The sequence below is a fragment of the Clupea harengus genome, chromosome 1 (genome assembly GCF_900700415.2).
Source record: "Clupea harengus chromosome 1, Ch_v2.0.2, whole genome shotgun sequence".
Taxonomy (NCBI): Eukaryota; Metazoa; Chordata; class Actinopteri; order Clupeiformes; family Clupeidae; genus Clupea; species Clupea harengus.
The window spans coordinates 9,827,945-9,842,944 of NC_045152.1; the positions used below are offsets into that span (position 1 = coordinate 9,827,945).

The 15,000-nt window shown below is 46.1% G+C and overlaps 2 protein-coding genes across 2 annotated transcripts in view; one reads left to right on the top strand and one right to left on the bottom strand.

Moving 5' to 3' along the window:
- The window catches only part of mrc2 (mannose receptor, C type 2), a 32,132-nt gene extending 30,274 nt beyond the window's left edge, over window positions 1–1,858 (top strand). Inside the window, exons 27-29 of the mRNA XM_031567007.2 lie at window positions 99–278; window positions 585–608; window positions 902–1,858. Of these exons, the coding sequence (XP_031422867.1) occupies window positions 99–278; window positions 585–608; window positions 902–1,122 (425 nt within the window). The 3' untranslated portion in view covers window positions 1,123–1,858. The remainder of the gene's footprint in view (window positions 1–98; window positions 279–584; window positions 609–901) is intronic.
- Window positions 1,859–13,545: 11,687 nt separating this feature from the next.
- The window catches only part of rnd2 (Rho family GTPase 2), a 19,702-nt gene continuing 18,247 nt past the window's right edge, over window positions 13,546–15,000 (bottom strand). The window contains exon 5 of the mRNA XM_031567019.2: window positions 13,546–15,000. This exon is cut by the window's right edge and continues 1,048 nt beyond it. The gene's annotated coding sequence lies outside the window, so the exon portion shown is untranslated.

Genomic DNA, 15,000 nt, shown 5'->3' on the forward strand with positions numbered 1-15,000 from the left:
TATGTATTGAATGTCTATGCGTGTGTGTGTGTGTGTGTGTGTGTGTGTGTGTGTGTGTGTGCATGTGCATGTGCATGTGCGTGTGTGTGTGTGTTCAGATGGCACTCTACAGTGGACGGAGGACATGGCTCTGGGCTACACTAACTGGGAGCTGCAGGATGCCAACCTGGGCATGCTGTCCCCCAGCACCTGTTTCTGGGTGGAGAGCAACACAGGACTGTGGAAGCCCAGTCCCTGCAAGAACCACACACACGGCGTCATCTGCAAACGCCCACGCGGTAAGACCATACACACACACACACACACACACACACACACACACACACACACACACACACACACACACAGACACATACATCAACAACACAGTTTTGTACCCATATTTCAACACATATACATTATGAGCACAGAACAACACGGTACTGACAAATAATGTTAGGGCACCATACAGTAGATTGGGGTGAGTAATCGTACATAGTGGACCTACTACAGTAAGTGCTATAAAGGATACATTTATAGAAATGTGTGTGATGCTGAAGTGTTTCAGGTTGACTGATGTTCTCCTTTATGCTGTTTTCTTGCAGGTGTTGATGCCTCTCCTGTAATCTGTGAGTATGAGATTCAGTGAACAGTCTGATATGTGATACAGTCTGACGCCCCTTGATTGTAATTTCATTTGACAAGATGCATTCTCTTTGTCTAGCAATCGCACTCTCTTCCACTCTCCCAGAACTGTGGTTTAAACTTAGACATGTAATTATTCTCTCTCTCTCTCTCTCTCTTCCTCTCTTCCCTTGCTCTCTCTCTCTCTCTCTTCCTGTGCTCTCTCTCTCTCCCTCCCTCACTTTCTCTCTCTCTCCCTCTCACTTTCTCTCTCTCACTTCCTCTCTCTCTCCCTCAGCTGAAGCGGAACATCTCCCTGCACTGCTGCTGATTCTGGTGGCGTTGCTGCTTCTGGTTGCTCTGGTGCTGGGCGTGGTGTTTCTGTACCGTAGGCGGGCCTCGGGCCTGGGAGGGTCCTATGAGGGAGCTCGGTACAGCCGCACAAACTCCACGCCCTCCGAGCAGCAAGAGAAGAACATCCTCGTGTCGGACATGGAGTTGAACGAGCAGCCGGAATAATCCAGAACAAACTGGACTGGAGGAGACAAGCCCAGACCGGGACTGAAAGACAGGATTTCACATTCCCTGTTGTATATTTGCCTTTTGTTTTGTTTTGTTTTCGTTTGTTTGTTTGTTTGTTTTGAAGATACTGAGAGGGCTGTGTGGAGCACAGCGGATGTCAATCAAAAGTGAACAGACTTGAAAACCCCACCTAACCACCCTTGTGACCACGATAGGACACGGCCGCTTGTCAATCACTCTCAGCTCAACCAATCACAACGTTTTATTTTCAGACAACCGTACCAACTGTCCCGAATGACAAACACCTTTCTTTTTTTATCTTCACTCATCATGCATCCTCTTCAAGATTATTTTTGGACTTTTAATACAAAGAGTGTTTTGTTTTCCATGCATTCTTGCTTTTCTCTAACAGCAACTGACAGTGCCAAAGACTGAGAACTGACCACAAGCCACCACCAACATACTAATCTAGCATCATGCCTGGTTTATTTCCGTCAGACGTATTCACACACACACTGCTCTGTACCAAAGGGGTTCTCTGCCGTATCAGTATTCCTGTCTGTATTGGGTCAGCATAGGTGTGTGTGTGTGTGTGTGTGTATGTTTGTGTGTGTGTGTGTGCACGCGTTAAGACCTGGCCATACCTGAACATGACATTGCCACATGTTTTGGGTCAGCATGGGTGTGTTTTTATCTGTTTTTGTCGTGAGGGGACACATCTTTTGGAATGGAAACACACACACACACACACACACACACACACGCACACTCACACACATGCCCCTATTTCCCTAAACATCCCCTCATTCATCTTTCTCCAGTCATTCCATCTTCTCTTCCCTGTTTGTACCCACTCACCGATTCCCAAGACGCACAAGGAGAGCTGTAGGTGCTGTCTGAAGGTCTCGGCTGTCAGTGGCCTGTTAGACAGGGAGATGGAGAACATGACAGAGCCACATGCCCTGCTAAGAGAAAACTCAATACAGAGGGACACGAGTGAAACCATGGAGGACCATCTGACTTGTGCTGCACCTGCTTCATGGGGTCAGTGCAGTGGTGTGTGGTGCTGTCAGGTCATGCCAGTGTTCACAGTTGCACAGACAGACACACGCTCATCTACCGGTAAGCACAGACACACACACACGCATATGATAGCTATGTTTCAGTGATCCTCATACCAGAGGTCACACTGTCATACACAGGTCATCTCTCTCTCTCTCTCTCTTTCTCGATCTCTCTTTCTTTCGCTTGGTCTCTCTCTCCATTTTGTTTAGTCTCTGTCTTTCATCCTTTCTTGTGCGCACTTTCCATTTTTTGAAAACACAAAACCTTCTTTTCGAACCTTCTTGGACAAGTCAGTGTGAGTGTGTTGTCGGTCCTCCATCCTGACCCCCTCCCGCCCCAGACGTGCCCTGTGAGTCCAGGCCTGAAGGAATGCCTCGGGATGTTCTGCTTCGTGGCGTTTTAGTGAGACATTTTTAAACTTGGCTGGAGATTTTATTTTCTTTATTTGGGTGGGGGTTGAGTTGAAATGTTTCTGTGTTAAGGCTGAGTGGCCCATGTGCCATTCTGTTTGTGTGTGTGTGTGTGTGTGTGTGTGTGTGTGTGTGTGTGTGTGTGTGTGTGTGTGTGTGTGTGTGTGTGTGTGTGTTTGTGTGGTTTTAAGGATGGAGGGGGGGGGGGGGGTACTTGGAAAGGGTGGGGTTGCCTTGGTGATTGGACCTGACACCAGCTCTGGAATGTTTAGTCAGCAAGGAAGTCTTGGCAGGGACCAATCAGGGGCATGAGAAGGGATGGGGATGGGGGGAGGGTGGCTAAAGAGAGTTCTAGAAAGTGAGTGTAGCACAGGAAGTGAGGGAGGAGAGAGAGGAGAAGAAAAGAGGTGAAAAGGACAGGAGGAGGTGTTCAGAGGTAAACGGAGAGAAACTGACACAAGATGGTTGGCTGTCGCCTCCCTGTGGTGAATGCGTGGCATTGCATGTTGGCACAGCTGGGGATGGAGAGGACTGTGAGAATGAGTGAAGGGATTCTTCACCAGCATGTAATACTGCCTGTAACTGATTCATTGCTAGGGCGTATGCATTTTAATGCATATTTATGGAATGAAACAGTGTACTCACTGACCCGCAATACAAATACTGCTCCTGTCTGGTTCAAGTCAGTAAGTTTGTGTTTGCCCTAGATCTTCCAGTGAAACTGTATGTTGGCAGTGTAGTATGTATACGCACATTGTGTGTGTGTGCGTGCGTGCGTGTGTGTGTGTGTGTGTGTGTGGGTTTGCGAGTGCGTGTGTGTGTGTGTGTGTGTGTGTGTGTGTGTGCAGCCCTGTAGTACTCTCCAGTCTGGGACTGTGAAGGATGTTATAGAAGAAGGGGGGTTCTTGTTTTGGGGTGGGGTGGGGTGGGGTTTGCCTAGGAGTCCCTGTGAAGACAATGTCAAGAAAAGCACCTGTCATGTTTTTGTTTTTTTGTGTGTGTTTTTGAATATTTCTGTTTTTATATGAAATAAATAAAGTATATGTTGGCTATCTGTTTGGTGAGATGTCTGCACGTGGGGGATAGTTTGGTGTGTTTGAATCTCTCCTAATTGCTGCGTGTGAATCATCCCTGGCAGCCGCTGAGGCGTGTTCTGAGTCACAGCACATGAACTCCAAACCAGCTGAGGCCAGATCCCGTCCGCCTGCACTCTGTCAGAAACATGCACACCAACATGCGCGTTGTAAATAATGAATGCAGATACGTACAAACAAATATCAATGTAGACATGCAGAAATCTGAGAAATGCATAAATAAGCAAACGAATGTAGGCATGCACAAACAGTGATGTAAAAAAATGGAACATCAGAGGAATGCAAAAGTACAAGAATGCAGATGTGCATCAGCAGAAATGAGGAAAAACATAGACAGCCATGTGTATGTATGAATACATTAAGGCAGAGAAATGCAGGAAAACACACAATTGAAGCACAATCAGATGTAGGGATGTCCAGAGGAATGATGAGAAAATGAAAAGACAAATGTAGACGTCCCAGAACAGAGAGATGCGCTGCCAAAGACAAGGGTGTTGTTTGGCCCACTGTCCTCCGCGTGTAGATGAGAGGAGCAGAAGGACGAGGAGCCCAGAGAGGAGGAGAGTCAGTGCTGGACATTCAACTCTCACATCGCAAAATGCATTAACCGCATTCCTGAAAAGTCTGACAAATACATTGTGTCCTTTCTATTTCAGACATTTTCTTGAGTGTTGACTGTTGAGAAGTCGTCATGCTGTTCACCAAGGCTAGTGGCAGGTCTGACTCACCCGCTGCTCATGGTGAACACACAGTTTTACCGTCCCTCCCTCTCTCCCTCATCCACGTCTCTCTCTCTTTCTCTCTCTTTCTCTCTCTCTCTTTCTCTCCCTCCCTCATCCACGTCTCTCTTTCTCTCTCTCTGAGACGTGTGTTCAGAAGAAGGGGGGCAGGCAAGTCATTCCATTGTGAGCTAATAACATCATGATTTTCTTTGACGGCAGATTGGCCAGGTCATGTTGGCCATAAGGAGCACCTGATAGAGTGTGTCATCCCCATTTCCCTCTCAGATGAGTCAGAGCCTCCCTGGTGTCCACTGGCAACGCTCTACTCCAAAGAGCATCTTTCTCTCCCTCTCTCTCTCTCCCCCTCCCTCTCTCTCTCTCTCTCTCTCTCTCTCTCTCTCCCCCTCTCTCTCTTTCTCTCTCCCCCCCCCTCTCTCACTCTGTCAGCAGGAGGGCAGTAGAGGCCCATTACAGCAGAGAGGACAGGCTAACACCAGAGAGGGACTGTGAATCACAGTGAGGCAGCATGCCTCATAATGTGATCGATGGAAATTGAAATAGCGATTAGCATTCTCATCAGTTCTATGACCCTGTTGCCCCCAGTAGAGGCTTTCTGTTACCTTCATACACACACACACATGCACACACAAAATCATGCAAAATCATGCTCACATCATACATACACACACATGTGTATTCTCACCTCCTCACAAATGTATTATCTCTCTCTGCCCCCCCCCCCCCCCCACACACACACACACACACACACACCCTGAGGCACCTCCCGTGAGCCTCTCATAGCCGCTATGCTAACTCAGCAGGAGCCAGCAGTGGAATTAGATTGACATTGAATCAGGCGACACTTTGCCCTCGGAGGAAATCACTTTAGCTTTTGGCCGGAAAGGAGGGAGAGAAAAAAAAAATCACATTATTTTGACAGCGACTAACCCCCCAGAGCCCAGCGGAGTGGATTTATAGCCCCGGACATCAGACCACCACTGATTGGCTCTGTGCACTGCTCCACTGCGCGGCGTCCGCTCGGCAGGAGACGGCCTCCTCTGTCCACCACTGAGGGGCAGTCTGAGGTCAGCAGAGAGGGGAGATGTGGGGGATCTGGGTATGGCAGCCATGAGGTTCATAAGCTTCCACTATCGCAATACTCTATCTCTCTCTCTCTCTCTCTCTCTCTCTCTCTCATTCTCTCTCTCTCACTCTCTCTTTCTTTCTCTCTCTTTCTCTCTCTCTCTGACACACAGAGAGATAGTTGTGTTTGTATCAAGACCCTTTAAAGATGACTTTCAAGACAGTATACACACACACGAACATACACATGCTCACACTTAGACACACATTTTGAAATTACCTCTATCAGATTCTGCCTCTCTATTACTCTATTTCTTTCCTCCTCTCTTCCTTAAATGTCAAACTCTCTCGCTGTGCCTGAAGTCAGTCAGTTTCTGTGTGTCTATGTATATGTACTACATATGCAGTAGTTTGCACACATGTTTGTGTGTGTGTTTGTGTGTCTGTGTGTATGTATGTGTGTGTGTGTGTGTGTGTGTGTGTATGTGTGTGTGTGCGCGCGCATTTGTCTATGTGCTCTGACCATTCACACACCTTGCTTTTTTTTTTAGCAGCGACAGTCATTCATTTTGTCATTTCCCACATCCCAACCCAGGCCTCCTGCTGTGTGTGAGCACGCCTGTATGTTTGGCTCCAGTTCCGTCATCGGAACATATTTCGATCAAGGTAAGGCTGTTTGGTACAGCCGTTTCCCTGGCAACTAAAAAGTATGGGCGTTGAGCTAGAGATGAAAGCCACAACTATGCAAGAGGGACTACCTGCCGCAGCGACATCTCAAATAGGAATCCCCTAATGTGTAACTCACTCTCCCTCCTCTTCAATTACCTTTTTCTTATCTTCCTCCATCATTCGCTTCCACGCTCCTATTCCATTTTTATGTTGTAGTATGTCTGGGGATTTAAGGGAGTGTGTGCGTGTATGTGTGTGTGTACGTGTGTGTTTGTGTAAGTGTGTGTGTGTATTTGCCAGAGAGTGTATGTGAGACCATGAGTCTGTTTACCTCAGTGTAGCTGTGTAACTTTGCCAGTATGTCTGCGCGTCCTGCACATGTGTGTGTGTGTGTGTGTGTGTTTGTATACGTGTGTGGGTTTTTGTGAACGTGTGTGTGTGTTTGTATACATGTGTGTGTGTTTGTATACGTGTGTGTGTGTGTATACGTGTGTGTGTTTGTATATGTGTGTGTGTGCGGCGCGCCAGGTTCAATTCCCTAATCTCAGACCAAATCAGCGCTGGAATATACTGCCGTATCCAAGCGGGAGAAATTGCCTACCGTCCCTTCCCTGTCGCTGTCCTTAACCCACATACACTCACATTCGCATTTTTACACACACACACACACACACACAAACACCTAGTTTTTTTTATCTGAGTTGGCAATTCATAAAATAGTGTCACAGGACTACAGCATATCTCTTGCTTATGTAATATGTTTGCATGTGCGTCTGTTTGTGCGTGTGTTGTGTATGTGTGTGTGTGTCTGTGTGTGTGTGTGTGTGTGTGTGTGTGTGTGTGTGTGTGTGTGTGTGTGTGCGTCTGTTTGTGCGTGTGTGTGTATGTGTGTGTGTGTGTGTGTCTGTGTCTGTGTGTGTGTGTGTGCGTCTGTTTGTGCGTGTGTGTGTATGTGTGTGTGTGTGTCTGTGTGTGTGTGTGTGTGTGTGTGTGTGTGTGTGTGCGTCTGTTTGTGCGTGTGTTGTGTATGTGTGTGTGTGTGTGTGTGTCTGTGTGTTTATATTTCTGCAAATGTGTCTGTTTCAATGCGTGTATATGTGTGTTATGATTGACTCTACTGTTGTGGGTTTCTTTTTGTATGGTTGGGACCATCTGTTTACTTGGTGTTCCGGTTAGTGTCTCTGTTCTTGTGTGTATGTGTATGCATGACTGGCGTGTGTGTCTGTGTGTGTGTGTGTGTGTGTGTGTGTGTGTGTGTGTGTGTGTGTGTGTGTGTGTGTGTGTGTGTGTGTGTGTGTGTGTGTGTGTGTAATTTACACTTCGGTCTAGCATGCCAGCATCCACAGTGGGGAGTGTGAATAGCGGGGAAGGGAAGGGGTGAACAAGGAGAGAGCACTTATCTCACCTGAGCAGATGAGTGTGTGCGCGCCTGTGGAGAGAGAGGAGGCGGGATGGGATGGCCGGAGGAAGAAAGAGACGTGACAGGAGGGATTAAGCCTTCTGCATTGTTCCTCGCCACAGCCTCATGGTGCAGGGTGTGTGCCCGCAAGTGTGTGTGTGTGTGTGTGTGTGTGTGTGTGTGTGTGTGTGTGTGTGACCATGGTTATGGAGCCTGCTGGCTGAATGCCAGTTCTCTCATTAGTTGTCTTTGTAAGTCTAATTAAACACATACGTACACACAGATACTGACATACACCCACACGCACACACACACACATGGACACACACAAATGTATGCACACATACACCAAGGCCCCAGTGGCGAATACAATGTAAACTGATAAAAGAGAGACCAACAGAAACACTGATAGCAGATGTAATTACATGCAGAATCAGGTAGCGAGCATCTTCATGAACAGCTCTCATTAACCAAGCCAACGACATTTCCATTAACCCACAAGTCTCTCTCACTCTCTCTCAGTAAGCCTCGAGAGCACTAAATAACCTTCCACCTCTGAATGACCTTGTGTAAGATGGCACCAAAGCCACACCAAATTGCCCTCCACATGAAACAGGGTGTCCCAAAAGAAAGCAAAGATTTATTTTCTACGTCATAATCTGACAAAACAAGATTTAAAAAAAATCAAAAAAATCCTTCCCAGCAGTTTGTTATGGTATTATGATAATTAAATAAAAAACATTTCACAAGATAATGAAAAAAAGAACTCACAATCCTGAGACCCCAGGCAGCCAATCGTCTCTCAGCAGGCGGCTGGGATTAGACGGGACTGCCGAAGCGGGTTTTGCATTCCACGGCAAAGTAAGCATGCATGAAGAGGAACGCTAAGGCGATAAAAGAGGATCAGCCCAAAAGGTGACGGTGGGGAGGGCAGGCGCTAAAGTGGGTTCGAGTTTGCTATGATGTCATTGCCTAATTGAGACTGCCTCGCACGACTACTACCGCCACGACTAGCTTTCAGTAATTTGCCCAAAATCAACCTAAAAACTCTCACATCCCAGACTTTGGAAGGGAGCCAAACCAGACGGCGGTGGAACCTTGCCAGACCCAGGCCGCATCTCTACCAGAGCGGCCACCGTCTGGGATTAGTGCCGTCTGAATTTGTTTCTTGAGAGAAATGCATCCCAATTAGCATAAACTGCTAAAGATTTCACTTGTGCCCTAGCGCGGTTGGTAATCAGCTACGGTGTGATAACTAGCAAGGTGAGTCTGAAATCTGACCCGATGACAAACAGAGCCGTTGTAGATCATTATTATTTCTTACTTTGTTTTTGGAGGGAAATATTTCGCATTTGTCAGATGAAGACATGAAACGATGATGTTTGTATCCTCTCAGTAGATCTCATTTATTTTTATCCGAGGAACTACATGGCGCCTGACTGAGGAGAAAGTTCTGGAGAGATTGCTGGCTGATGATGTATGAGTTCTTCCACTGTCAGTCAGTCAACTGTGAGAAGTGATTTAAAGTCCACTCCTGATCAAAAGCCGCCAGGCAACTCCATGTCTATGAGAGACATGGGCTTTCCAGATAGGCTACCGCATTGACGAGCACATTAAAAGTTCTGCTCCAAACCCATAATCAGTGTCCATCACCTGCACTTTTACCTTGGCGCTTTGGAGTCATTCAGTGTCGAGGTAAGAAGGAAACCTGACACTCTCTGAAGTATTTTGACAGCATGCCTAACTGGACAGGTTCTTTACAGATTCACAGTTACTATGAAATGGTTTCTCAGAGACCCAAGCACTCTCTCAGTATGCCTGTCCAATCTTTTCCTATCATTACATCTTTTGTAAATAAAATGGGTGAATTCTTGATAAGTAACTCTGCAGTTATGAGCAAACAACAGGCAGACAGGTTGCAATATGTCAGTGAAAAGTCAGTATGGAACTGTGTACACAAAATATTACATGTGACATTACTGAGTGTAAAGGAACAATTTACACACCAGGCAACTTCAATTAACAGGATTACAGAAAAACAAACCTTTCTGTGTGTGTGTGTGTGTGTGTCTGCATGGATTTGCATATCCACATTGGTACATGCTTGGCCGTTGATCTGTATGTCAGTGTGCATACGTGTGTGTGTGTGTGAAAGAGAGAGAGAGAGAGAGAGAGTTGGTGAGGCTTCTTGGTTGGCAGAAACTGCTTGACCAGGTTGACTGGCTCTAACTGAGCGTCTCATGGGCCTCAGATCGATCTAATCCTCATCCTCGCTGAGAGAGGGGTGGGATGGAAGGATTAAAGGCCTGATAGATAAGAAGGGGAGCCAGAGAGGATGTGGGGGAAAGATGGACATGTGAAGAAAGGAACATGTTATGGAGAGGAGGAGGATAGAGGGGAGGGGGGGGGCTGATGGAGTGGAGTGGAGTAGTGAAGGAGAACAAAACAACAACACAGACGACAACAACAACAAACAACAACACAGATGGAGCTGGGAGTGTGTGATACCTTTCAGCGACACACACGCTCCAGGACTGATGTCAGCACCGAGGCCTAACGTGCTCAGATTCTCAAAGTCTGTCTGCTTACAGGCACACTGTCACATATACAATCCATAACATAGACAGGCACACACACACACACACACACACAAACAGCAGTGCAGATGGTTGGATTCTTTTTCACATCTTCCTCCACAGACAACCCCTACCAAAAACCGTCACACACACGCACACCCACCTAATAAGTCACCCTGCAAACACACTGTTCTTCCAGTTTTTTTCACCATCTCTGCTGAAAGCACCCCCAGACACACACACACCGACACACACACACACACACACACAGAAAGACACACACGCACACACACACACACACTTGTGCTCTGGGCAGGCAGCCACTGCAGTAATAGAGTATTATTGTGTTAATAGTGAGTGTTCTGTAACAGCTGCTGCTCACTGACTGTGCAGCGCTCTCAGTTATCAGGTAATTACACACACTTTCACTCACACACTCCCTCTCCCTCAGACACACACACACACACACACACAAACATGTGCGCACACTTATGTATGCTCCCTCAAACTCAAGCACAGCTGGAGAAGTGAGTTGGTAAAGAGGGAGAGCGCCATGTTTGTTATGTGTCCCGTCTAAGTGACTAAACAATGCAGCTGCTGAAGCAATGCTCTTCCAGTCTTATTCAGTACTGAGTTATCCTTTTCATGGATCAAAACAGAGAGTGCATTCAGCTTCAGTTACATCTGACATATTTATATAGTGGATTCATAATTAAGTTTGTGTGTGTGTGTGTGCTTGCATGTTTATGTGGATGCTCATGTTTGCGTGTGTGTATGCAAGTTAGCCTCAGTTTTGAGAGTAGGGAAGAGTGGGGCAAGATGAGCCGTGTTTAACCTATAGCCAAGGGAAAAGGTAGGCATAAAACGGATGCATATAACATACGTGCAGGATGTGTGCCTAACTCAAATAGATAACAAAATGTGGCCCATGTTAGGGGTAAGTTGATCCAGCTGACAGGGTAAGTTGAGCTATCTGCAAAAAAAATATATAATTTTTCAAAATAATTCTGCAGATTGTATTGGTATTCATGAAATTAATATTACAACTAATTTGTCTACAGCTCTGAAACCTGAAGATGGTTTGACAAGTCCCTAGGATTAAGAAATAGTCTTACACTTATCTTTGTACGAACATACACATATTACTTGTTTTACTCTTTCAAGTGTAGACGCTCAACTGTGCGTTTGGGCATAATCGCAAACTTTGTAGCCAATGACATAAACACTAACATGTCACATATGTACGGAAAATGCTATTCAAAATGGCAAAACCAGAGTGATGCTTGTTTGTCATCCACAAGGAGGTAAACAAAGGCTACAAGCACATGACTATAGATCCCCTATTTGTTTTTCTTCTGTAACTACATGGCCATTGTTGACTGCTGTTATGCTACATCTAAAATATGAAATATAATATCAGTTATTCATGGTTAGGATGCCACACTAATTTAAACACCAAATATTTGACTTAACTTCATGTAAACCGGTTGTTCATCTTACCCCCAAGGCTCTGGCTCATTTTGCCCCTCAGCCACCATATTGGGATAAGTGCTTAGTCAAGCAACCCAGAACTACTATTTTGCTAATGCACTGCCAGTTTATCCACATATCTGTTATAACTTTTTTAAACCAGATGAATTAAATGACTGTTGATGTGAGACTGCTTATACCTGTTATGCCCCAAAAAAACCTTTGACAGGCAGAATTATTTTTTTTCTTTTGTGAAGAAATATGCTTACCACTTCATCCACAAGGTTCTTGCCTCCACAGCACTGTGAATGCAAACTAAATGTAGGGTCACATGACACACGTTGTGTACGGTTGCACAGATACAGGTGGTGGTTCAACTTACCCACTGACTCATCTTACCCCACTCTCCCCTGGGTGTGTGTGTTTGTTTCCATGTGCACGTGCACACTACTATTTATTTTTGTGTGTGGGGGTGTGTGTGTGAGTGGGGGTGTGTGGGGGGGGGGGGGGGGGGGAGTGCGTGCATTGTATTAATGCGTGTGTCTGAGTGTGAGATAGACAGAAACAAACACAGAAAGAGGTGAATGAGAGTGTTGTTTCTCTGTTGGGGGTGGGAAGACATATTGTAAAGCAGCAGGTGCAAAGCCTATCTGGAGCTGGCTTGTGTTCCTGCTGCCTCAATCACAGAGAAGGGAGCCTCTGATTGGCTGTGAACGGTAATAGACAGTAGCAGGGGCCGGGGCATGCTGGCAGACACCCAGTCAATCTGCACCTGGTGTTGGTCACATGACCGATGCTAAAGCAGGCCACACTTTCAGCATGACTAGCCCTACATGTTTGCACCAACAGACAAACAGCACTGTCACTCACAAACAAAGACTCAAAGACACACCACACACACACACACACACACACACACATAAATTAAACCATGACACACTCTCCTGCACTCCCCTTGTATCTTTTAGCCAGAAGGCAGATCATGAGCACGCATAAGGCATCAGCAAGCTGTTTCTCCTTGAACTGCCTGCACTCACAGTGAAGGGACACACTCTGTGTTTATGCCCACAAAGGGCAGAAATTGTGTGTGTGTGTGTGTGTGTGCGTGCATGCGTGTTGGCTGAATACTAATGCGTCTGTGCTGTTTGTTCATTTACTCTGTCTTTGCCAAATTGGCACCAGGCCAACATGGGCAAGCATGACATGAAAACTGATGCCAAGCTGGCTAGCACTTACACATACACAGTGTGAAAAAAATAGGTACATCGTGTCGTCAACCAAAAAACACAACACATTCTAACCACATAAGAATGTGCCTAATAACAGATACGCCTGAATAAAAAAACAAGTGTCAGGAATTTGAAACCTCCGCTTGTTGATAATATATTTTGATGTCGACTGCAGTTTACATGTTTGTGCATGTATGTATGTTAGTTGGTTCCACACTGTTGACGATAAACACTCTTATAACGTCCCCCCATTAACACACACACACAACCACACACACACACACACACACACACAGCTTCTCCCCTTTGCTGGCATAATAACACACATGCATTCATCCTCACTCCGCCCCCTTCCCCGGTAGACACCTCTTCTCTCTTCGTTGCTCCTCTCCCATATGAGGTATGGCGGGCTCTGGGGTTGGAGGGCCTCCGGCCAACTGTTACCACAACAGGCCATGAGTCATGCAGTCCAGACACACAGCGAGACGAACACACACACACACACACACACAGAGACACACACACACACACACAGTAACCGCTCACTGGGTTAATCCTCTTAGTGCCAGTCTAAGCTGGTGGGCACAGAGGGTTCACAACCGCTGGTGCCAACTTCATCTACCGCCTACCCTGAGCTGCCCCTTCTCCTGCCCCCTCCCAGTCTCACTCTCTCTCTGCCCCCCCCCCCCCCTTTCTATGCAGATGTGCAGTTTTTCTTAAGCTTCCCCCAAAAACATTGATGAGTCCCATGCTGCGTCCAGACTGCAAATGTTTGGCCACTGCCGTAGGTGGAGAGCAAGCTCAAGCCCAGAACCCGCCCAAGCCTGGTGCCCATATTCCTTCTCTTATTTGGTTGCTTGCTATGCTGCTGCTCCCACCAATAGCAGCAGAAAGGCACTTGCCCAGAAACAGTCTATTCTCCGTTGGGGTTTGGAGTGATATCGTGACGTCAGAAACAAAGGATGGTGACTGTGGCAGTGAGTCAAACCAAGGCTGCATTCCGCTCACGTAGAGTGCAGCAAACAATGGAAGATTAATTAATTTGTATTTATAAATGTACGGTTCATCAGTGTTTGTAAACATCTAAAAATATACGTTGTATTGAATATGTATATATAAACTCTGCATATATGGTAGAGTAAACACGGAAACAGGACAGGGAGAATATTCCTTGCAATAATGACACAGGTTTTGTTATCTCAAAATGTGCAACTTCCCAATCCTTCCCGGTACTGCTGGATAACAAACCTTAGCCCAGGGGAAGCTGATCAGGTGAGCAAGCGAATGATCATTTGCAGGGCTGTCTGTGTTTGATTTTTTGTTTGTTGTTGCTGGTGTGCGGATTAGAAATCCTGGTGTGTGATGTTAAACCTGTGTTCCACCGTCTGTGTTTTCCGACTCTGAGTAAGACGGAGTCGGAGTGAGTCGGAGTGAGTCTGGTGACTCCCTTATAATGGAAAGGGCCTCATATATAATGGCCGTCAGGCTTATCGCACTTGGAGGAAGTTGATGTGCAGGCAGCCTTCATTAAAAGCGGTTTGATTAGTGTTGCAATAATTAGTTCTTTCTAGAGGTGGTCAGACATGGGTGGATTAATAGTTCTGGTTCTCATTCACATAAACAGCTGGGTAAAGTATACAAAGGGGTGTGGAACCTAAAGGTGTCAGCCAAACTTGTTAGACTGGATACCTGACAGTAAATTTGACCGCAGTTTGACATGTTTACCACTTAAGCTCAAAACACAAAACCAAAGGAAGGAAAAAGACACCCAGCCCTCTAACTTACTTTGTCTCTCTTTTACTGTGCTTCAATTCCAACACAATAAAACATATTTAAAACATCACCATATTTTACATATTTAATCATCCATTCCTCCCCCCCCCCCCATAGATATCTTTACACAACAAATGAAATAGTTCCTTCAAGCAGAGGGCCAGAGATTACCAGCACGGTTGGAGTCACTTATATTCCCACACAAGGAAGTCTGTTCTGTGGTCAAACACGTTAGCCTTGGTTCCCTTCATCATAGTGTTCTGCTGAGCTTGACGGAACTAAGGCTGAACACAATTCATTCAATGGCATTCATAGTTAAACTGATATGTACAGTGAATTCTTCTGAAAAGCACTTGTGGTTTTCAAGGACCTGCAGAAAAAAGAA